This window comes from Garra rufa, chromosome 6 (genome assembly GCF_049309525.1).
Source record: "Garra rufa chromosome 6, GarRuf1.0, whole genome shotgun sequence".
In the NCBI taxonomy this organism is placed as follows: domain Eukaryota; kingdom Metazoa; phylum Chordata; class Actinopteri; order Cypriniformes; family Cyprinidae; genus Garra; species Garra rufa.
The window spans coordinates 35,654,990-35,677,968 of NC_133366.1; the positions used below are offsets into that span (position 1 = coordinate 35,654,990).

The following is a 22,979-nucleotide window of genomic DNA, read 5'->3' on the forward strand; positions in this document are numbered from 1 at the left end:
CGTACACTTATTTAAAAGGTTCAAAATTAAATTTTACTACAAAGGATAATTATTTTAGTCAATAGAAGTCAACAGAAGGATAAATATAAATTAAAATCTCAGTAGTATTTATAGCTTTGGAAATCTGGCATTTATCCTTTAAATCAATCCATCATCTGACAGAGTGTGTGTTTTCTGTAAGTGAGTGTCTATTAGGTGAAGAGGACTTTTATTTTGTCGAGGCGGGTTGATGTCATAAGGCTGCGCCACACTCCTGCATCTGTGTCTCTGCTGAAGTGACTCTGTTATAAAGATGATGTTTCTTAAAGATGAAAGTGAAGATGTGAGGATTGAAGATGCTTTCAGAATCAAACATGAAGATATTGAGGAACAACAGACAGAGATGGCCTTTATTAAAGATGAGAGTGAAGATGTGGAGATTGAAGAATCATTCAAAGTCAAACGTGAAGATACTGAGGAACAAACAGGTTGGTTTCATTCACTTTTTTAGTGATTATGTTTTATAAATATCGCTATCTCTGTTATTTGTCTTATTTAGTCACACATATAGCCAAACAAAGCAAGTATTTGTTCTGACATTAATCTCAGTATCTACTTCTGAATTAAAAGCAATGAAAATCATTCATTTTTATCACTACAGTGTCTACAAATACACTTACAAAAAGCAAACCGTGAATGTGAGTGAGGTTTGTTGTCTGTTATTATTATTTTTGTTCATCCTCAGTCACTTTTTTTAATTCAGGGTTTGTAAACATTATTTTCTTAACACCTCGTAAAAATCCTCATTTTTAAAAGGAAATGAGACTGAAAAACACTTTCTTCTCTTAAGAAAGAAATGCAGTAAGTGCTGTTTTTGTTTGTCGAATTTCCCTGTGATGCACATGGAAGCTGAATATTCAGAACTGTATAACATTATACATTTACACATTATAGTCGAGAGAACAGAATTTGAAGAGCTCTTTTCCAAAACTCGATAAACGCCAAATTGAAAAAAATGAGTTTGTCATGCCATTTTGCCGTGTGTGCAACCTATTCACTGCTCCATCAATGTTTGATGCAAAATCGTTATATTTCCTTGTTTAAAATGTACTGCAAGATGCAGTTTTTTTCCAAAACGCTATAAGCGCTGAACCTGTTTTTAGCCTAAATGCGATATGTCCTCTCGAACAATCAGAATTGAGCGTTCGATGCAATCCAACAAGGCGCGCTCTGTTTGTTTGCACACAGTCTTCAAAATGAGTTCTTTGAACTATAATAACACTTTTGATGGCCTAGATTAGCCAATGAGACCTACACATGGGTGTAGAAAACACCGACTGGACAAAGAACATCATAAAAAACAACAATAGAAGGAGGTCCGTCACTCAGGGGGCGCGTTAATACCCACCGTGGGATGTCAACACAAGGCTGGTGCGACCGGTTTCTGTCAGGCCGAGAAACTGTCAGCGGACGACCTGACGATGAATTATCTGAAGTTTTAATGAAAGACCAAACAAGGTTGACCAGGACAGAGCCATACTTCATCTCCTGGACATAACATGGGTGAAAAGGCAGCGTCTTAAAGTACTGGACGTAAACAAACAAAAAGACCGAAACATATCAGTCAGGTTCAGTCTTTTGTGCAGCAGTCACCCGGAGAGGCTCTCCGTTTGCAAGGCGACCTTCATCAAAGTGTTTGGTGAGTACAACTTTCATTTCAGTATTGCCTAGTTTAATACCATTCTGTAGGTTTATTCCATGAGGCAAAGATCTTTTGCTGTAAACAAGCATGCTAACGTGAAATAGAAAGTATTGATAATAATACTAGCCTACTTATGCAAAATTCAGAATTGTATTCAGTTCATTCAGGGCTCTACAGTGCGACCATTTCATTCGCATTTGACACTGAAAATTACTACGTGTGACTATGAGAAAATATTTAGCTGACCCGATCAGCGTATTTGTGTTTCTATGTGTTCTTGAGTAATGTATCACAGACATATCTCACCAATCCTTTCATAAACAGTGTGTGAATTAGAAATCGATTATGCAGTATAGACAACTTTGTTGATTATAATAGAGCTTTGTGATAGCTTTGTGACAGCTTTTAATTTCTTAATTTTGGGTTTGTAAGAGAGATATGGATTTAATACAGCATATAAATAGACAAGAAGTTATTATTAAGTGACTTACATTGTCTGACTATAACACTATTCCCATTCATAAAGACATTCACTTGCTTTATTCCTGAATGAACCATCCGTTCAAACGAATCAAATTAATATGATTTGGTCATTAAATCAGTGTCTTGCCCATCTTTTCAGTTATTTAAATCTTTAATATTTCTGTATTCAAAACTATATTTAAAACATTAATCTCAACATGAATTTATGAATTTGATGGGATTCATGTCACCTCTGAGCCTGATTAAACATGAACAGGTAAAAACAAAGGTTAAATCCCCAGTAAATCAAGTTAAGTCCAATTTCACCTTGTAATGGGAAGTCTCATTTTTTATCAGATTTTTGGATTATTGTTATTATATTGACTGTGCTCCTACAATTTTTCAACTCCTAACGAGAAAAGTAAGCGTAGAGCCCTGTTCAGTGAATTAAATTTTGAATTGAATTGAAATTACAGGAAGTGGAACTGAATTCATTGCAATTCAGAGAAATTCATTATTATCACATATCAGTGAGAATGTGAACATACATTTTTCTTGCTAATGGAAGTACAGACACTAACATTAACTATAGCAAGTTAGTTGTGTGTAACTCTGTTAATTTCATACTGGCTCTAATCAATGCATGACAATCTAAACTATTTACTTTCACAGGCATCAGCAAAGAACGCGTGTCCCGGGTGGCTAAATATTACGCAGAGACTGCTGAGGCTCGCCCAGAGAGAAGAGGCGGTGCACGGCACAGTGAGGCACAGGAGAAGGCAACTCATTGTTAAGCACATCCAGTCTGTCACCTGCAGGGCCAGCCTGCAAGGATCTCCCCAGTGATCTGAATGTGCACAAGATGCATGAACTCTTTGAGGCTCAGAACCATATTCATACCAGCTACTCTCTCTATTACTCTGTGTTCTCCAAGGATTTCAATCTTGGCTTCGGTCACCCAGCTACAGATGCATGCTCTGATTGTGCCAAGTACAAGATTAGGATTACAGTTCCACACCTAACTGAGACAGAGATCATCTTGCATCGTCGGAGAGCACGCATGTTTTATGACCTGTTAGGCAGGGTTGCTGAAGGCCATGTGACCCTCTGTTTTGATATGATGCAAAACATCATATAGGAAAGGCCTATTACTCATGGCAGATGTATCTGTACCTGTTTGCTGTTGTTGTTCACCATGGTGAGAACAGTCACCAGAAAAAAGATGATGTCCATCTCTACGTGTGGCAGGAGAATGAGAGTACCAAAGACAGCAATATGATTGCTTCTGCGCTGAATGACTGCCTCAAGGTTCGACTTTAGGACAAAGTCGGCAGATCCATGGGGCTTCGACTGTTCGGCGACTCTTGTTTTGGGCAGAACCAAAACATGAACGTGGTGTCCATACTCATGGAACTTTGTCAGTTTTTTCCCACACCTTTCCAATAAGGGGCCACAGTTTTCTCCCAGCAGACAGAGTCTTTGGCAAAATTGAGCAGAAGATCAGGAAAATAGAAACAATTTTGCTACCACAGGAATACCATACCATCCTCCAGCAATTCGGCCACGTTCACATTTATGGCACAGACTGGGAAGGGTTTGATTATAGGTCAGCCACAAAAGAGTGTGTTAAGACGAGCTTTAAAATCAGTGAAGCACGCATGCTTGATTTGAGTATAAACCAGGTTGGTTTAAAGATGGCTTACAATGGGGAGTATTGTTTCCATAGTGTATTAAAGCAGGGCAAGCGGTGGGCTGACCTGAAACCAGAGTTACTTCCAAAGCGGACCTCCGTGAAGGCCGCAAAGAAGCACAATGTGCTGGCACTATTGCAATAGGTGTGTCTCTGAAGTGGTGAGGGCTTATTATGATGATACACTGTATCAGGTGACTGACAATGAAGGCCATTGTGATGAAGATGCAGAGTGATCTATGCTCACACACACACACACACACACACACACACACACACACACGTTGGGTTTACATGTTTTATGGGGACATTTCATAGGCGTAATGGTTTTTATACTGTACAAACCGTACTTTCTATCGCCCTACACCTACCCTACACCTAAACCTAGCCCTCACAGGAGATTGTGCACAATTTTACTTCATCAAAAAAACTCATTGTGCATGATTTATAAGCCTGTTTCCTCATGGGGACCTAAGAAATGTCCCCACAAGGTCAAAATCTACTGGTATTACTATCCTTGTGGGGACATTTGGTCCCCACAACGTGATGAATACCAGGTACACACACACACACACACACACACACACACACACACACACACACACACACACACACACACACACACACACACACACACACACACACACACTCTCTCTCTCTCTCCTCTGACACACTCAAAGCACATCTCACACACATACTATGATTTGTTTCAGGTATAGCAGACAATGGTCCCACTGTTTACAGGTTTGCCTTTGACTTGACTATTGAATATCGTTATCACTGTTGAATATTTTTAATAATAAGTTTTTTTTTTTTCATGCATATGCAGTGAACAAATTAGTCCTACTTGTTACAGGTTTGACACTTTTCTATAAAAAGACTTTGAATGTATTAATGAATAACTTGCCTATTCAATATTGTAATTAGTTTTTACAGGTTCGGCACTGAATGACTATTAGCCTAAATGTGTTACTAAATGTTTTGAATGTAATGTTAACGTTGTATTTTTATTATCTAATGGTATTTTTATGTGTTCTTTTTTAATTCTTTGTTTTATGTGGTGGGCAATATTGAAACATTACTATTTTGTTTATTTCATGCATTTGCGTTTATTTGAATTATATTAATTTATAGTATGAGTCCCTGATGTCATATGCTGCATGTTCTCTTGTTTTTTTGTTTTTTTTTTAACATAAACCAATTGTAGCATTTTGAAAAGAAAAAAAAAACACTTTGAATTTATAATCTACAATATTGTTGTTTCATATAACAATCATTGTTTAACATGTTCAGACTGAGCCAACAGACCATTTTAACAGGATAAATGGAATATTAACAAATTGTATGTATCTAGGTAAAAAAAATGTCATTTTCATGAAAACTATTAAAATGGATTTTTAGCGTTTTGGAAAAGAGCTCCTCATTTATTTGTTCTAATTTCCCACCACTAATCTGTTATCATGGATGTCTATTTAACAAGCACATCTGTCTGTCGGTGCCAATAGCCTCGTGGACAGTATGCTGACATACAATGCTGTTGCATTTTAGGCGTCCAAAAAATTGAGTCTTGACTCGTGGACCTTTCCCGATCCAGTCCCCTTCTTTCTGTCCCACTTCTTTTAAAACTCTCGATTAAAAAAAGAGAAAATTCCTTGAAAAGGTATTTGTCTAACATGCTGTATTGATAACCATATGTTTTGGTTTTGAGATTACAGGTTAAACCATTTGTAATTGTTTAATGGAAATACAGTGGCATGCAAAAGTTTGTGAACCCCTTTCTGAATCTGTGGATATGTTAATTATTTTAACAAAATAAGAGAGATCAAAAAAATTATGAAGTACTGTCCTGAGTAGCACTGCTTGCCCTAGAAACAGCTGTACTCTGCTTGCTTCTAAATCCTTACACGCACTTCAACCTGAAATAACCCTTCATAAAGTTTGAAGGCTGAAAGTAAAGGTTGTACACAGTGGGCTGTTTACATTAATCTCACGTCATAAAAGCATTCTGAGCCGAGGTAAAATTACATGACTCGTCTGCACTCATCTTCGTGAGTGTTTGAGAGTGCGGATAAAAACTAGATTAGAGTGCCATCTGCTATCTAAAGAGAAATGCGATGCATTTAGAAGATCTCAGAATCTATCCGCGAATCAATTTATCATCCCTTTCTACCACCTTTTTTGTTCAGTGATAGTTGTTCATGAGTCTCTTGTTTGTCCTGATCTGTTAAACTGAGCATTGTTCTTCAGAAAAATCCTCCAGGTCCTTCAGTTTCCCAGCATCTTCTGCATATTTGAACCCTTTCCAGCGGTGACTGTAGGATTTTGAGATCCATCTTTTCACACTGAGGGACTACGCGATGCATTAAAGATGATGTCCACATTTGTCTTATTTTGCTAAGATATATATATTTTTCCATTCAGTACTGCCCTTCAGAAACAACCGAAGATACTTGCATATTTCCCGGAAGATGATTTGAGTACAATTTACCTTGATCTTCAAACTCAATAAGTTGTTTTGCATGGTGTTTCCTTCTGGAGCATCAGTCATTGTTTGAACCTTCTGTAATAGTTTCATATGAGTCCCTCAGTTGTCCTCAGTGTGAAAAGATGGATCTCAAATTATAGTCATTGTTAGAGTTCAAATACACAAAAATGCTGGAAAAATGAAGAATCTGCACGACCTGGAGTATTTTTTTGAAGTTTTAACTGTTTACAACAGAGGTGCCCAACCCTGTTCTTGGAGATCTACCTTCCTGCAGAGTTTAGTTCCAACTCTGATCAAACACAGCTGTCTGTAATGATCAAGTGCTTCTTCAGATCCTTATTAGTTGGCTCAGTTGTGTTTGATCAGGATTGGAGCTGAACTCTGCAGGAAGGTAGATCTCCAAGAACAGGGTGGAGCACCCCTGGTTCAGAACAAACAAGGGACTCATGAACAACTATCACTAAACAAAAACCGTGGTAGATCATCTAGGTAACCAGAACCAAGGATTTCCAAACATAATTCCAGCTATTTTTTGACTATATGTAAACATCTTTCATGTAATGCATCTTACTCAGGACACTAATAAATAAAAAAATAACATGCATTTTTTTAGGATCTCTCTTATTCTGTCAAACTTATTCACATTTTTACAGATTCTGCAAGGGATTCCCAAACGTTCACATGTCACTGTAGGATCTAGCGTACATGAGGTTGGATTTGATGGTTTTTTTTTTTCTCTTTTTTTCATGTCTGTAGTTTTTTACCAATACACGGGTGTTAACTTGTTTTTTTTTTTTTTTTTTTTTTTAGAAATGATGCCACTGAAAGAGGAGAGGCAAGAACTGAATGTAATGGAAGAGAAAAATGAGGAATGCCATGATTTCATGGCTGAGGAAAAATCTCTGAGCTCCACGCAGGCTCATAAAACTAAACCTGGTAAGAACCTTAAAGTCCAAAAGAAAGTTCACACCGGAGAGAAGCCTTTCACCTGTTCTCAGTGTGGGAAGAGTTTTGCAGTAAAAGGAAGACTTAAAAGTCACTTGAGAACTCACACTGGAGAGAAGCCTTACTCCTGCCAAGAGTGTGGGAAGAGCTTCGCACGAAAAGGAGATCTTAACCTTCACATGCGAATTCACAAAGAGAGACCTTTCACCTGCCAACAGTGTGGAAAAAGTTTCGATCAAAATGAGAGCTTTGAAATCCACCTAAAAATCCATGCAGGAGAGAATCCGTTCATTTGCTCTCAGTGTGGAAAGAGTTTTAAACAGAAGAAAAACCTTAACGTCCACATGACAACTCACACTGGAGAGAAACCCCACACCTGCAAACTGTGTGAGAAAAGCTTCACACGAAAAGAAGGTTTGAAGTCTCATATGGCATTCCATGAGGGAGGGAAGCCTTTTGATTGTAGTGAGTGTGGAGAGACTTTCAGATATAAAAGAAACCTGCGACATCACATGAAGATTTGCTCTGGAGACAAATCTCACACGAGGAGTCACTCTGGAGAGACACGTTTTAGATGCCATGCGTGTAAAATAAATTTCACAGACAGGAATGCCCTCAAGAATCATGTAAAAAATCACGTCGTAGAGAGGCCTCACAAATGCCAACACTGTCAAAAGAGTTTCAGTAAAAGACAAAAGCTGAAGGATCACATTAGAATCCACACTGGAGAGAAACCCTTCTCCTGCCCTCAGTGTGGCAAGAGCTTCACGGTTAAAGGAAACCTTAAGATCCACATTAGAGTTCACACTGGAGAGAAACCCTTCTCCTGCCCTCAGTGTGAAAAGAGCTTCACGATTAAAGGAAACCTTAAGAATCACATTAGAGTTCACACTGGAGAGAAGCCTTACAAGTGTGCTAAGTGTGAAAAGAGTTTCAAATATCACATAGACCTGAAACGGCATATGCAAACACCCCATCCTGAAAAGAAAAAGCTGATTTTAATCCGTATGATCAGAGGTTTAGGAAAAGGAGGCAATAGTAACATGGGGCCTCATTCGTGAGTTAATTCTGAGTAATTTGCGTGTAAAACGGACATCCCATTTTTCCTGGGACAGTCACGTATTTCAGTTCTAGTTTTAGTGTCCGGACCTATTTTGAAAGAAATCAGTTCTCTTATCATGTCTCCAATCTCTATCATGTGGAATTTTTGTTTTAAAGAGAAAGCAGCCTAATTAAATACCTGTCTGCCATTAATGTTAATAGAACAACAAAAGATGCTACATAAATGTATCCATGTTAAATCTACTGTATTTGAAAAACATTTATTTTATCTGTATCTCATTTGTATTACTGTTTGTAATTTGAGAGTTAGAAAGAGCTGGGTTGGGTATCGTTTGAATTTTATTGATTCCGATTCCTAATTCTGATTCAAAAAAGAAAAAAATCCATTAAAAAGTTTTAAGCCAAACATTTAGATGTCAAACATTTTCATTCTGCCAATGGTTTTACCCAAAAATACCACAGAAAAAAATAGACTAATGTAAATTTCAGTGCTTACATTGTTAAAGACAAGTAATAAAACAGGAACAAACAACTCAATTAGCAATAAATAAACAAAACTGAAGAAATGTCAGGTACAGATATTAAAATCAAAGTTTAAAAACACTTCATGGTTTTCTTTTCATATCCCTCAGTAAATTGACGAAAGATATTCAGTCAGTTCATGAATTTCTCTTGTTCTTTGATTAACGTTAATGACAGGCGGCAGGTTTATTATACGCTGTCTCTTTAACACCGAACACAGATCTAAAAATAGTGTTACACATGCATTTTCTTTCTCATCTGTTTACGTTCATTCACGGCAAAAAAAAAAAAAAAAAAAAAACACTGTTTATGAGGATATGCTGACGTATTTAAATGTCGGGTAAATCAAAGTTCTTTTTCTTCCTGCACTTAAATAGTTTAAAAATCATGTTAAAATACGAACGTGGGAATCGTTAAGCTGAATCAAAATGCGCGTGTCTTATCGAATAATTTCTAAAATGGAACTGGTTCTCGATACCCAACCCCTAGAGATGGATCTGATGAATTAAAATTTCTCAAACCATGGTCAAATTGCCCACCCTTTGCCCATATTGTTGTAAGATGGTTGGTCTGTATTTGTCTTGCCCCTCCTATATTTACGGCTGGGTAAATAGTGACAGTGACGAGTGCTGTGTTTTACTGTTATCAACTCATCAATAAAAAATGAATAAAAAACAGGGCAAGAGCAAATGAAATTGTATTTATTATGGGAGTGCACCAAAATTCAGTGTCATCAGTTTGCTAAAAGGTACCATTTACACAAGGTAGGGAGCAGATGTACGTTTCTGTCGTATCAGCTAACATTTTAAAAAACATTTTAATTTGAAAGTTTATGTCAGAATGGCGTTACGAATAATTTAACCAAAAATTAATTCAGCTTGTTTCATGAATGAGACCCAATGATTTCTGAAAGATACACAATTTTTCACACCACAGTTGAAAGTGAGCCTCATCCCATTTATTTATATGACAGCTTCTTTTATTTGTATTATTATATTTATACCATCTGACCATCTTATTTGCTATTGTTTTTAAACATTAAGACACCCCCTTTAATTTAGACCAGGGGATGGCAACCAATAGAAAGAACTGCATACCAGTGTTCGTTTCGAGTTCCTCCGCACAATCCGACTTTGTTGCAGCATCAAATTACTCTGCTGGTCCGTCTGGCCTGAGGAGAACATGCCCCCCTTTCTCCCAAGGACTTTTTCCCTCCATTTCTGTCACCCGTGTCGCCTCTGGTTTGTTTAGTTGGGGACACTTTATTTCCAGCGATATCATATACTATTTGAACTGAGCTGAGCTGATGATCACATCACTGAATTCAATGATGAACTGCCTTTAATCAGAGATGATCGGGGCTCCCAGGTAATCCCCTAATGTTGTCACAACATAATATTTCCGATCTTAGTCTGCTCTTACAACGAAACTATACTGAATGATAAGCATTGCATGATGTTAAAAGTTCTCTGTTGTTTAGTTGGTTCGTTTGTAGCCCCCATAATGCTGGGGCATAAAGGATTTTAATAACGTCGTTATTTAAACGTAGTGTTGTCTTTAAAAATACCATCAAGAGAAGATGCTAGCTCGCCGTGGCTCGCCTCCAGTAGGGTGCTGTGCGGTACAGTGTTCTGAAGGAGGCAATTTTCTCATGTTATTTTATTTGGTCTGTTTTACCAAAGTAGTATGTGAGGACAAATTCCGAGTCCGCCACTAATTTTCCGCCACTTCAAACCTTCGCCGTGATTAGTTTCTCTTCACTACGACAACAAAAGCACCTGAACACGACACACTGGTAATTTCCACTTTACAAGTGGAAAGCATCATCTTTCCCATATCACATGAAGGCAGCATAAGAAGAACAAAAAGGCCGACGTGAACATGTTAAAATTAATTTAGATAGACACGAGGAGTTCTGCAAGAATGTTTTATAGAGTGATGTGACCAAACTGGAACTTTTTGGACCTATGGATCAGTGGTATGTCTGGTGCATAAAAGACATCCTGAATTCTTTGAAGTATCAGGCCATTTTGGCAAGAATTGTGATGCCTTTGGTGGACAGACTGAAGTTGATGAACAGTGGACTTTCCTACAGGACAATCATCCCAAAGTATACATCCAAAATTGACTTATGCTTGGTTCAGGGATCAGTCATTGAATGTAATTTTGTGGCCTGTTCAGTCTCCAGGTTTAAGTTTCATTGAAAACATTTGTTTGCATTTGAAGAAAGCAGTGGGAAAGTGAAGACCAACGATTATGGGTGATCTGAAAGCTTTTTCAGGCGAGGAATGGGCCAAGATTGCAGTAGAGAGGTGACAGAAGCTTCAAAGCACTTACAGGCAGCGTTTATTGGCGGTTTTAAAGAATAAAAGATTCTGCACCAATTTTGACTTTTAGGGGTTGAATAATTTTGAACATGAACATTTAGAGCCAATTTGATTTTTTTTCTCCATTATTCATCAGCTTACGTTTTTCAGAATTACTCAAATGTGTATTAATACATTTCTCTAATAGTGTACTGATGCTTTTGTTCAGTTGTTTTTACAGAATTGTGTTCTCTGCAGAAAAATGTCTTGCAGGTCAAGGGGGTTGAATAATTTCGATTGCAACTGTGTATATCTATAATCTATATACAGACTGATCTCAATGTTTCTGTACCATTTTTGTCTCCTAGGGAATAAAATGCAACAAATTTAGAAAGAGACTATGAATAAAGAGTGGTGTGGAAAAGTGTTGGCCCCCTTCCTGATTTTTTTTTTTTTTTTTTTTGCATGTGTCACACTTTAATGTTTCAGATCATCAAACAAATTAAAATATAAATCAACGATAACCCAAGTAAACACAACATACAGTTTTTGAAGTGTTTTTATTATGAAGGGAAATCCAAACCCACATGGCCCTGTGTGAAAAAGTGTTTGCCCCCTAAACTTAACTGTTTGGGCCACCCTTAGCAGCAACAACTGCAATCAAGTGTGTTCGATAACTTGCAATGAGTCTGTTACAGCTGTGTGCAGGAATTCTGGTCCACTCATCTTGGCAGAATTGTTGTAATTCAGCCACATTGGAGGGTTTTCGAGCATGACATGCCACAGCATCTCAATAGGATTCAGGTCAGGACTTTGACTAGGCCACTCCAAAGTGTTCATTTTGTTTTTCTTCAGCCATTCAGAGGTGGATTTGCTGGTGTGTTTTGGATCATTGTCCTGCTGCAGAACCCAAGTTTGCTTCAGCTTGAGGTCATGAATAGATGGCCAGACATTGTCCTTCAGGATTTTTTGGTAGACAGCAGAATTCATGGTTCCATTTATCACAGCAAGTCTTCCAGGTCTAGAAGCAGAAAAACAGACCCAGACCATCACACTACCGCCACCATATTTTACTGTTGGTATGATGTTCTTTTTCTGAAATGCTGTGTTACTTTTACACCAGATGTAATGGGACACACTCCTTCCAAAATGTTCAACTTTTGTCTCATCAGTCCCTCGTCAGAGTATTTTTCCTAAAGTCTTGGGGAACATCAAGATTCTGGTAAAACTGAGACAAGCCTTTATGTTCTTTTTGCTCAGCAGCAGTTTTTGTCTTGGACCTCTGCCATGCAGGCCATTTTTGCCCAGTCTCTTTCATGCAGTTGTGCAGGCTCTTTAGATGTTGTTGTAGGGTCTTTTGTGACCTCTTGTATGAGTCGTCGCTGCGCTCTTGGGGTAATTTTGGTCGGCCGGCCACTCCTGGAAAGGTTCACCACTGTTCCATGTTTTCACCATTTGTAGATAATGGCTCGAGTGTTTGCGAACAGGTGTGGCAGTAATGAGGCCTGGGTGTGGCTAGAGAAACTGAACTCAGGTGTGATAAAACACAGTTATGTTTTAACACTTTTTCACACAGGGACATGTGGGATTGGATTTTGTTTTCCCTTCATTAAAATAAACCTTCATTTAAAAACTGCATCTTTTGTTATCTTTTATTAATATTCAAATTTCTTTGATGATCTGAAATATTAAATTGTGACAAACTTTAAACATTTTTAAAAAATCAGGAAGGGGGCCAACACTTTTTCACACCAAGTGCTCTTGTTGAGTGTATAGCTGTATTAAGTCAGAATATGCTAGTCCATTTAGTGATTTAAACACTAAAACCAAAATCGATTACAATCAATTCTAAAATGAACAGAAAGCCAATGGAGAGGTGCTAGAATTGGTGTAATATGTTCTCGTTTGTGTGTTCCTGTCAACATTCGAGCAGAAGCATTCTGTACCAACTGCAAATGTGTGAGAGAAGCCTGGTTAATACCTAATATGTAAACTCTTTCAAAGTCACTAAAAGATAGAAAAGACTTCACTTTGCATAATTGCCTCAACTGAAAACACTGAGCTTTAATTACTGAATTAACCTGTTTATCCAGTTTTCACTCCATAATAACACATTTTTTTATATTGGGCTTCACATATAATCTTAAAACTCCAACTGAGAAGAGTCACGAGCACCCCTGGATTCAAATACCACAACTTTTCTTTTCTTCATTAAACTTAAAAAAAAAAAAATTAGAGCCAACCAGGCTTTAATGTCTTCAAGACAGTCCAACAATGGTGCTATGGACTTTGCATCTTTCCTTTTCAAAGGCAGATAAAGCTGAGAATCATCTGCATAAAAATGAAACGAGATGGCATACTTCCTACAGATGAAATATATAGAGAACAAAATAGGCCCAAGAATGGAACCTTGAGGAACTCCACACGAGAAGGACGCTGAAGAGGACACCATTCCTACACAGTGCCCTTAAAGGAACACTCCACTTTTTTTGGAAATAGGCTCATTCTCCAACTTCCCCCGAGTTATTAAGTTGTTTTTTACCGTTTTGAAATTCATTCAGCTGTTCTCCTGTTCTGGCGATATCACTTTTAGCATAGCTTAGCATAAATCATTGAATCCTATTAGACCAGTAGCATCACGTTCAAAAATGACCAACGAGTTTCCATATTTATCCTATTTAAAACTAGTTATATCGCGTACTAAGACCAGCGGAAATGTAAAGCTGCGGTTTTCAAGGCCGATAAGATTAGGAACTACGCTCCCATTCCCGCGTAATAGTCAAGGAAGTTTGCTGCCGTAATATGACTGAAGCAGGCACAGTAATATCACACAGCACATGTGCGAATGTTTACTTCCGTCAACATATCCAACGTGCATGCACAGCACAGGCAGCGTTCCTCGCCACGGAGACATTTGTGAGAGACGATTTGAAGATTTGAAGGGATGAGGAGAGCAGATTCGAGCTGGTGGTGCAAAATGAAAGTGAGTGCCTGTGTTGTCGCGAGTGGGACCAGGTATTGCCATCGATGGCAAGGGTGGATCTACCTCATGAGGAAGTGGCATGTCGCAACATCCGAGGACTTGGATGCAATGCTGCATCCTGCAGTAGTATTTTTTTTCCGGTTTGACAAAATAAACTAGAAAAAACGTCACACGCCGAGTGGACCTAATGGCCAGCTGTCGCAAGAGTAAGTTATTCCTGCAACCACTACAATATATAATATAAAGATTTTAAATGCATACTGTCAGTTTGCATTTTCAGGCTTATATTCATGATGTACACTTTTACTCAAAACTGACTTCGCAATAACTTTCTTTTGCAATCACACATGGAATTTGGTCATAGCAAATACTAAGCCAACTGTTCGCCCAAACCTAGTCGTCAGGGGTTGCATTTCACAGGTAACGTTAGCAATTAATCATGTTTCACTTACAGCCATGGGCGATGCTCCTCGTTGTCCTGTCTGTAACTTTAGTTTGAAGATTGTTTGGATCGCCGTGTCCTTTAGACGCCGTGCTGTAGTACCGGTAAAACTATCCAAATAGTCATCTGGTTCAAAATCCTCGGAGCAAACACGCCATTTCTTGATCGTTTCTAACGGTGTTTTGAGATCCATGTTCTGAGCAGCCAGCCATTGATTTATTAGTCGGAATTGCTTTTTTTTCGTGGGAATTCTATGAAACATGGTAGTAGAGTACGTCTTCGACTTACTATCACAGCCCCTTACAATCCACATAACCATAGCTAATCACACACAGGTAAATCCAGCCACTAACAGTTTACCAGCTGCAACTCTGACAGCTGCAACAACCGGAATTACACAAACTTAGCACCGGTCACATTGGAAGTTACCTAGCTGGGATCTAATTTCAGGCGCTGTGTGATATTACTGCTAGGGATGCACCGATCTGACTTTTTCAGTCCCGATACCGATACCGATGCCTGGGCTTTGTATATCTGTCGATACCCGATACCGATACCATTGTTGAATTAATAATAAACTGCATACCTTCCACCTTATACCTTCCTTCCACTGTGTAGAAGAAACTAAAGGCACCAAACTTTCCTAATTAAGACAAAACAGATGTAATGTATTGAATACTTATTTATTTGTTATTTAAAGAAAAATTCTGCATTCAAATCGAAAATAAAATATGATCAAACTTCTTAAAATAAATTTAAATAAATAAAATGTAGTAGTAGAAACAAAATTGTATTGGTCAAACATACAATAGTAATCAAACAAGTTACCAAACTGAGACCCCGCCCATTGACTTATGTCCTCTGTAGTGGACCTTGTGTTTTCATGAATTTTCTTTGAATTTTTTGAGCTACTCTGTCAAGTCCTGTTGTACTGTGCAGAGGACATCCTGGGCTTTCTAGTGATATGTCATTTGATTGGCTGGCATGCTAGGAACCACTTTTACACTGAATCCAAAATGGCCGACATGCAAATGAGCACATTTTATGGGAAGGACAGAGATATGTAAAATTTAGCTTTTTTACATGTTTTTTACTATTATTATCACATATATATTTGTTTATTAAAGTGTCAGTAACAATACATTTAGCTTTCAAAGCTGTTTATGTTTCAAAATATCATCCTTTTATAAATGTCAACTATAGTGGACATCAGGACCATCTTAATGTAATTAATGACTGCATGTTGTAGGAGGCAGAACTGAAGCAGAGAGGATTTTTATAAGATAGTTGAGGGAGACTCTGACTTAGAGCTGTCAGATGAGAATAAATTTGAATGTAACATACAAGAAGATGTTGAAGAAGAGGAAGAAATTGCAGGAGACTCAGATGAGCAGACTGAGACAGACACAGAGACAGAAAGGGAAGAACAGGAAAGATACCGCACTCTGTGGTTCTGCAGAAGGACAATGCACACCAGCAAATTCACTTCTGAATGGTTGAAGAAAAACAAAATGAAGACTTTGGAGTGGCCTAGTCAAAGTCCTGACCTGAATCCTATTGAGATGCCAACAGCATGACCTTAAAAAAGGCGGTCCATGCTCGAAAACCCTCCAATGTGGCTGAATTACAACAATTCTGCCAAGATGAGTGGGCCAAAATTCCTGCACAGTGCTGTAACAGACTCATTGCAAGTTATGGAAAATGCTTGATTTCAGTTGTTTTGTTTTTGTTACATAAATGTTGGATTAATATCCCTTTACAGCCATATTCTGTACAGTTTTGTTGTCTGAGTTTGGCTGTCGTTTCGAACTAAAATGGTCCTGTGGTCCACTACAGTGGACATGCTGTAAAATTAAAAATAAAAACAAAACGTAAAAACTCTAAATTGTAGAATTTTTTTTTAACCCAAAGGATGTAGGAAATCACAAAAAAACAACAATAAAGAGGCACTTTTTTTCTTTGGGTCTCAGGAGGATATTACGTGCAAAGTCCTGCATGAATTCAAAATAAAACAGCAGTTGAACCTGAGAATAAACTAATACAAAGTTGGTCAAACAACAATTTGGTCACAAATACAAATAATATAACATTGTAAACATGTACTGTAGTGCAGTGTTACACCACTCGTGACCTGTGTTATTTAAAGAATTCTGCATTCAAATCTAAAATATAAAGTAATCAAACTTCTTAAAATAAATTTAAATAAATAAAATGTAGCTTAGAAACAAAATAGTGTATTGGTCACATACAATAGTAATCAAACAAGTTACCAAACATTGTAAACATATTACGTGCAAAGTCCTGCATGAATTAAAAAAAACAGCAGTTGAACCTGAGAATAAACTAATACAAAGTTGGTCAAACAACATACAAATAATAACTTAACATTGTAAACATGTAGTGCAGTGTTACACCACTCGTGACCTGTGAATGCTCACTTAATCAGCAATGGCAAATTCTTTCTCATGAAGACAAGCATTTCTGTTCTCTCTGCTGTAAGTCTGTTTCTCTTTTCATCCACAATGTTGGAAACACTCTCTCACTTTCCACACTAGTGCAGGGGGCACAGAGATATTTTGTGGCAGTGGCAGCAAGACAAGGTAATCTGTATTTGTTGACTCCCCAGTACTGGTATGGGTTGTCTGAGGCAGCAATGGTTTTCTCTGCAAGATATCCATGAAGTTGGACTGCAGAGCTCGAGCTGCTTGCTGCACTGGGATCTTCACACTCCTCCATAATTTGGTCAAACTCTTGCATAAAGCTGCTCTTACTTGGTGCTGCTGCTGCTGCTGCTTCCACCCGAGGGGCCTTTTCTTGTGGCTCTGCAGCCTCTGATGCTCCAGCTGTGCTGCTCCTCAAGTCTTCTAGTTCCCTTGTCAGTGCATCTTTTGCACTCTTTGCAGATTGTGCACTTGTAAAGTATCTGAAACAGAAATAAAACATTGGTTAGGCTAAATATGAAAACTTGACACTACTTAAGTTGATAAAAGTAATATATAATGACATTTTGACAGAGCGCCGTGTAGCCTACAACCAGTATGGGCAGGTCATTGTCAGCAATGTAAGCTCTGAGTACTCGCTTCTGCTCCAGGAGACTCTGTATCATCAAGTACGTGCTATTCCACCTTGTTTTGACGTCTTGTTGCAGGCGTTTAGGTTGCATTTGCATCTGGAGCTGGATATCTTGCAGCCGTGAATATGCAAGTGGAGAATGTTTAAAATGCCTCACAATTTGTCTACCGATTGCAATGGCATCGCTCACACTCCGTTGTGACAGTAGTCCCTCGTTGACTACAAGCTGCAATGTGTGAGCAAAGCAGCCTAAGCTCCGCACGCCCATGTTTTCCATGGCCTTTTTCATGTTACTTGCGTTGTCCCTGAGTATGACGTGCACTTTATTCAAAGGAATGTGCCACTGGTCAAGCATCTCCTTAATTGCAGCCGAAATGGTATCGCTGGTGTGTGAACCATGGAAGTTTTTAGCCTGAAGCATTGCACCGTGCGGTGTACAGCTCATGTCCAACCATTGGACAGTTAAACTTAAAAGCGACATTGGACACACAGCAGAGCTCCATATATCTGTAGTGAAGCTCATTGACTTTATATCTTTAATCTCTTTTGAGATGTGTTCGCACTTTTTTGTACAGTGCTGGCAGTGCGGTCTCGGAAAAATACTTGCGTGATGGAAGAGACTACCTTGGCTCCAAATATTCCAGTAGGCGACCGAAGCCCTCATCTTCAACAACTGACATCGGTTGAGCATCTAAAACAATGAACTCTAAAACTTACTGTGTTATTCCCAAGGCTTTCAAGCTTTCCGTCGGAAACTTTTCACGCCGTTGAAGTGCATCTGCCAAAGTTACCCAGCTAGCAAAAAATATCCGCACGGCTTCTTTTTGCCGCCGGCCCTAAAGTGTCGGCTATAGGTGCGTCCCGCTGGCGGGGATGAAACGTTTGCCGCCGAATACGTCACTCCCATTTCTTGCGAGATGCGCCGGCGGGCCGACTGCTTCATTTTCTTTGGCAGTTGCCTCCGTCTAATGGACCGCGGCCGGCTGGCGGCAAGCCGCTTTGAAATACAAGGATTTCTACTAAAATCGACCAGCAGCCATGGCTATGATTAGCATGTTGGGAGTTAGAATGGAAGTGGAACTGACAGCATTTTGACTACTTTTCACATTTGAAGCGATTATAAAATCATATATGTGAATTAAATCCCATATTATTATTTTTTTTTTTTAAGTCATTAGGGTTTATTCTTGACTCTTCCATGATAAGGTAAGGTTTAGGAAATGACATTTAAATTACTTTGAAACTCTGAAGCGATAGAGTAGCCTAGGCTATATGTAAAATATATAGAATTATTTTATGCACTTAGGTGAATTTTTTTTTTTTCTGTTATTTATATTTCAGTGATCTGACATCATGTTTCAATGACAGTTACTGTACTTTGAAATGTGGAATTAAAACGTCAAATGGAAATTTGTCTGGTTCGATCAATCATTATTCAGCCGTGGCCTAATGGTTAGAGAGTCGGACTTATAACCCAAAGGTTGCAGGTTCGAGTCTCAGGTCCGGCAGGGATTGTAGGTGGGGGGAGTGAATGTACAGCACTCTCTCCACCCTCAATACCACGACTGAGGTGAGTCCCTTGAGCAAGGCACGATCCCCCAACTGCTCCAATGGCTGCCCACTGCTCCGTGTGTGTGTTCACTACTGTGTGTGTGCACTTGGATGGGTTAAATGCAGAGCACAAATTCCTGGTATGGGTCACCATACTTGGCCTCCTTTCCTTTCCTTTCTTTTCCTTATATATATATATATATATATATATATATACCGATCGCTCGAAAATAGCGTTTGCCTCTGAAGGGCCGCATTTGATATAACGGCGGCGGGCCGGCGGTTGGCCCGCGGGCCGGCCGCGGAACGATGGCGGTAGGAAGGCGGCTGTCGCTTTTAAAAAGCGGCTGCCGCCGGCGGAGCACCGTCAAACATGTTTGCGATTACGCCATTCTGACGCTTCTACTGCCGCCGGAGCGCCGCCGGCGGTCCGCCGACTCATTGCTATCTGGGTAGTTGCTGGGCTGTGGCTGTATTGTCTCCTTTTCCTTTGGTTTTGTTGAGCTGCAGGAATTCGGCGTGCTCCTTAGCATGGTGCTTTTGTAGGTGCTTGATTAAATTGGTTGTATTGAATGTTGCAGTTTTACCACCACCCCTCGAAACATTTCCTTTGCAAACATTGCAAACAGCCGTCGAAGATGTTGGCGTGGCAAGCGTGAAGTATCTCCACACAGCCGACTCTTTGGCTCGCTCCATGTTGTTTATGCTCCAACTGTTCCAGCATGCGACACACGTGCTGCTAATGAATGACGTAGGATCTGCTGCGACCTATATTTACAGTCACTGGCTGCGACGGAGGAAGAAGAGAGAAAAAAAAAACTATTTTTTCAATATCGCGGCCGATCTCCGATCCTAATATCGGATCGGTGCACCCCTAATTACTGCGCCTGCTTCGGCCATGTTACGGCAGCAAACTTCCTTGACTATTACGCCGGAATGGGAGTGTAGTTCCTAATCTTATCGGCCTAGAAAACCGCAGCTTTACATTTCCGCTGGTCTTAGTACACGATATAACTACAGAAGAGTCAAGTTTTAAATAGAACAAATATCGAAACTCGTTGGTCATTTTTGAACGCGATGCTACTGGTCTAATAGGATTCAATGATTTATGCTAAGCTATGCTAAAAGTGATATCGCCAGAACAGGAGAACGGCTGAATGGATTTCAAAATGGTAAAAATCAACTTATTAAATCAACTTAAAAAGTGGAGTGTTCCTTTAATACCAATGCAATTTTCTAATTGAGAAAAGATATTATGGTCTACAGTGTCAAATGCCGCTGTAAGATCTAAAAGCAAGAGGAAAGCATAATTACCAAAGTCAGTAGCTAATAACAGGTCATTAAAAACTTTAAAACATGGGACAACACTTTCTAAACCCCATGTAAATATAGAAAAGACAGCAGTTGTATTAATACAACCTTCTCTAACACTTTGGGAAGAAATGGCTGTTTTATATAGGTCCAAATTTGTCTTTTTAATCAATGGTTCCACTATTGCATGTTTAAAATTCTGTGGTACAACACCTGAGGTGAGACTGCTATTTATAATTCTCTAAATATTTGGTCCAATGGTTTCAAAAACACTTTACAAAGTGTGAAGGGACAATGTCCATACATTAAGAAGATGGTTTTATCTTACCAATAATATATCCTAAAAACTAAAGAGACACAGACTCAACCTGGTTAAAATGTTTGGTTTTATGACAGTTGTATCTTCTATCTCTAGTTTTTAAAAGACTAAATTAAAAAAGTAATAATAGAAACCAGCCTACATTTTAACTGGGAAGAGGAACAGATTTGAGCTAATAATTAGGACTGTATTAGTCAGTTTACATTTGATTTACATTTACTGCTATGATAAAAATACACTTACATTATAGTTTATGATACTACATGTGTCACGTTTAATGTCCAACAACACATATTTTAGCTAAATGTATGTTTTCCTCAGAAATAATTAAGCTACTATTATATTGTGCTCTGCCTGTTTAGTGTGCATCAGCACTTGTTTACTTGTGTAAACCTTTTCCACTCCTGACAACAAAATGAATGTTTGTATGACTTTCTAACATTTACATATTCTTATGAAGAATATACACTGAGGAAAACACATCAACTCAAATGTATTAAACGGGACAAATATACTTGCCATGGTGGATCAATCTGATCTAATCAGTGTTGGGGAGGTTACTTTGGAAATGTAATAGATTACAGATTACAAATTACCCTATTTAAAATGTAATAAGTAGTGTACCTTTTCAATTACTTTAGAAAAGTAAAGAAACTGATTACATCTGATTACTTTTTGATTACTTTTAAGTTTCTAATGGATATTTTCAACTTAATCATTTCAAGCATCTATTTAAAATAATAGATAATTTTGTTTAGTTATATTTAAGAGAAAACACAATTCTAGATTATAATAATGTAGTAAAAACACGTTTTTTTCTTCTTACTGATATAATAAAAAAATAGTAAAAATCTGCATACTTTTTTTTTTTTTTTTTACCACTATGTGTGAAGGGAAATCATTATACCATACAGGGCTAATAATTATTTCTCACTAACAGAAGAAAGAATAGATTCTAGAATAGATACTGCCAAATCCAAACTCCATCATTGTAGCTGTGACATAAAATCCATGGTATTGTTTTTTTTTTAATTTTTAATTTTTTTTATTGTTTTAAATAAAGTTGCATTTCATCTAAAACACTGCTTAGATTCAGTGACCAACTGGGGTGCTTCACTAGATGATAGCTCGATTTTGCAAGACAAAATGGGACAAACTAATTGAGAGATTTGTCCACTAGGTGGCACGTTTGGTCAACATCGATAATTATAGAGAAAAGTTTCAAGCCCTTGAGAAAAATAGATCTATATTATTCGAAAATAAACTAAACTGCAGCGGATTTCATCCTTCAAATCATTAGTCACGTTTCAGATGAAACACTGATTTTACAAATGACACTCAAAATTAAAATGGGTTAATGTGATAAAATAGATCTGACATTACCAACCTTATTCAAGGAGAAAAAAATGCGATATTTTTTGTGAAAGGTTTCATAAATACAAGTGTGTCTGGTAAAGGCAGCTAGCAGGCTAGCTAATTTGTTATGAATGTTTTTAATATTGGTCTCGAATTCACAAAGGGGAGGACGAACGCGCTGAAAAAAAGAGGATTAACCTAATTGGCAGACGTGGTGCACCGCAAATTCAAACCAATCAAAAGCATCAGAATTGCACCGCTTTAATAAATGGCTTTAGCAGAAGGCATCGTGCATATCAAAAACAGGCAAAGCAAAAGATTAATATCATTCAACATATCCCAGATTTTTAAAGAAAATTTTTAGATGTAACCCCATTTGTAATCTTAAACATTTTCATAAGTAACTGTAATTTAATTACACATTTTTCTAAGTAACTGTAACGAATTACTGTTACATTTATTTTGTAATTAAATTACGTAACGCCGTTACATGTAATTAGTTACTCCCCAACACTGTCTATAATTGACAATGAGACTGCTTAAGAACCAGTGTGCACATCAAATTGTCTTGACTTACTGAACCTGGATCACATTAGTGAGACTGTATGAACTTAAATGGTCATTTATGGTACCACTTTAACCCAGATTGATTTGTTAGGTTATTTCAATTCAGGTTTTGGACTTTAATCCCAGCTTTTCTGAGCATGTTTTTTGAAACAGCCCCCAGATCTTGACATTAAGCCTTGATCTGCGCTTGTCCTTTAGACAGCTAAATTAATCATCCATTTGTAT

The 22,979-nt window shown here is 38.1% G+C and overlaps 1 protein-coding gene across 1 annotated transcript; it reads left to right on the forward strand.

Moving 5' to 3' along the window:
- The first annotated feature begins 252 nt into the window (after positions 1-252).
- LOC141336605 (uncharacterized) lies at positions 253-9,583 on the forward strand. The gene is made up of 2 exons (XM_073842302.1): positions 253-467; positions 7,129-9,583. Exons 1-2 carry the CDS (start codon positions 293-295, stop codon positions 8,322-8,324), a joined length of 1,371 nt encoding a protein of 456 aa, XP_073698403.1. The 5' UTR covers positions 253-292; the 3' UTR covers positions 8,325-9,583.
- Positions 9,584-22,979: the final 13,396 nt, after the last annotated feature.

Coding starts and splice junctions, on each gene's coding strand:
- LOC141336605 (XM_073842302.1), top strand. CDS start 293: ATGATGTTTCTTAAAGATGAAAGTGAAGATGTGAGGATTGAAGATGCT. Junction 468..7,128: donor AGATACTGAGGAACAAACAG/GTTGGTTTCATT, acceptor TTTTTTTTTTAG/AAATGATGCCACTGAAAGAG.